Raw genomic sequence first — 1,540 nt, 5'->3', positions numbered from 1 at the left:
ATATTTACATTTTAGAACACCAATCATTCCGTGAAAGAAGCCGTCGATCGACTCGTCGTTATCTAACAAAAGGTGAAAAAAGTAGTACTAGTAGTAAGGGTTAAGAAAAGCTAAAGCTTTTTTTTTGTAGTTGTGACTGAAACTTCTTGCACTCCACTTTCCAAAAGCAAAGTCGCCCAAACTTTGTTAAGTTTCTATATTTAATTACCAACTCACGTTTTTATAATTTCACTTAATCAACCTTTTTCTTCCTATATATATCCCCCACCTCTTTCCTTCTCCTTCTCATAACAAATTAAAGCCTTGTTTTCTCAATTCTCTTTCAACTCCAACAAAACAAACTCTCTTCTTCTTCATACACAAACTCACAAAAATCCCAAAAAAAGAACTCATCATTTCTCTTAAATCTTACAAGAATTCAACATGGAACCAAATATATCAAACATATCAAGGAAGCTATGGAACATAGTGAGAGTGGCTTTTTTCATGATAAGAAAAGGCATATGCAAGAGAAAAATGATCATGGATCTCAACATGATGATGAAGCGCGGTAAAATCGCAGGAAAAGCCCTAAAAAACCTAATGTTCCACCACTACAACCATCAAACCTCCGCCTCTCGAAGAGGCGAAGACAGGCCCTCCATCCACCCCTGTGACGACTCCCCTCAGGAGTACGAATTTAGCTGCAGTGAGACCCCTTTACACCGCCGCTACTTCACCAACAAAAGAAAAAACAATCGCCAACAAGAAAAAAGCCCTTTATACATTCCTTCTCCTTGCCCTAATTTGGAAAACATTGATAATGTTAACCTAGAGGAAGTCAGCAACATGCTGGATATAATGCTAAGTAATGAAGAGGCTGATGCTGCTGCTGATGTCCCCGCCGCCTCGCCGCTGTTGCCAGGGCTAGGGTTTGGCCGAAGCCCCGCTGTTCGACAGCTTAGGATCACGGACTCGCCGTATCCGGTGCAAAATGTGGATGATGATAAGCATGTAGATCAAGCTGCTGAGGCTTTTATCAATAAATTTTATTCTCAGCTTAAGAAGCAAAAGTACTAGGATATATCTAAGACTTGTTTTTCTAAGGGAAAAATAAAGATAACCAAGTGTTATTAAAAATTGTTTTGGGTTACATTTTATTAGTACTCCAATACATAATATGAATATTGTTGTTTATAGTATAAGATAGATGGAAGCCATGCTTTTGTAGCATTAAGGTAGCTAGGGTACGATTGTGTAGCTATTTTTTTTTTTTAAAGAGGGTTACAAGGTAATTTGTAAGTTATTGCATAAATTAATAAAAGTACTATTGAATAAACATGCGCGATATTTTTCCTTAGCGCATAAGTTTTGAGTTTTTAATTTCTTTTTGTTTGGCAGAGGAGTTTCGAGTATATGTTATGGGCTATTGTTGTACTGATTGGTACATTACTTTCTTCTGTTTTTTCCTCTTTCTTTCGCATATCCTTTACCTTTCTGTTTTCTACCTTTAATTTTGTTTCCTATCTATGTATAGGAAATACTAAAATCATGTCAAATT

At 36.6% G+C, this 1,540-nt stretch overlaps 1 protein-coding gene across 1 annotated transcript; it reads left to right on the top strand.

Annotated features, from left to right (window-relative positions):
• Positions 1-522: 522 nt before the first annotated feature.
• Positions 523-1,059, top strand: LOC104904747 (uncharacterized). Its single transcript, XM_010693114.2, has one exon. It carries the CDS (start codon positions 523-525, stop codon positions 1,057-1,059), a length of 537 nt encoding a protein of 178 aa, XP_010691416.2.
• The last annotated feature ends 481 nt before the right edge of the window (positions 1,060-1,540 follow it).

Source organism: Beta vulgaris, chromosome 9, assembly GCF_026745355.1.
Source record: "Beta vulgaris subsp. vulgaris cultivar EL10 chromosome 9, EL10.2, whole genome shotgun sequence".
Classification (NCBI taxonomy): Eukaryota; Viridiplantae; Streptophyta; class Magnoliopsida; order Caryophyllales; family Amaranthaceae; genus Beta; species Beta vulgaris.
This window is presented reverse-complemented; position numbering and strand designations above follow the sequence as displayed.

What these genes read in the sequence shown, in the direction of transcription:
- LOC104904747 (XM_010693114.2), top strand. Translation starts at nt 523, where the DNA reads ATGGATCTCAACATGATGATGAAGCGCGGTAAAATCGCAGGAAAAGCC.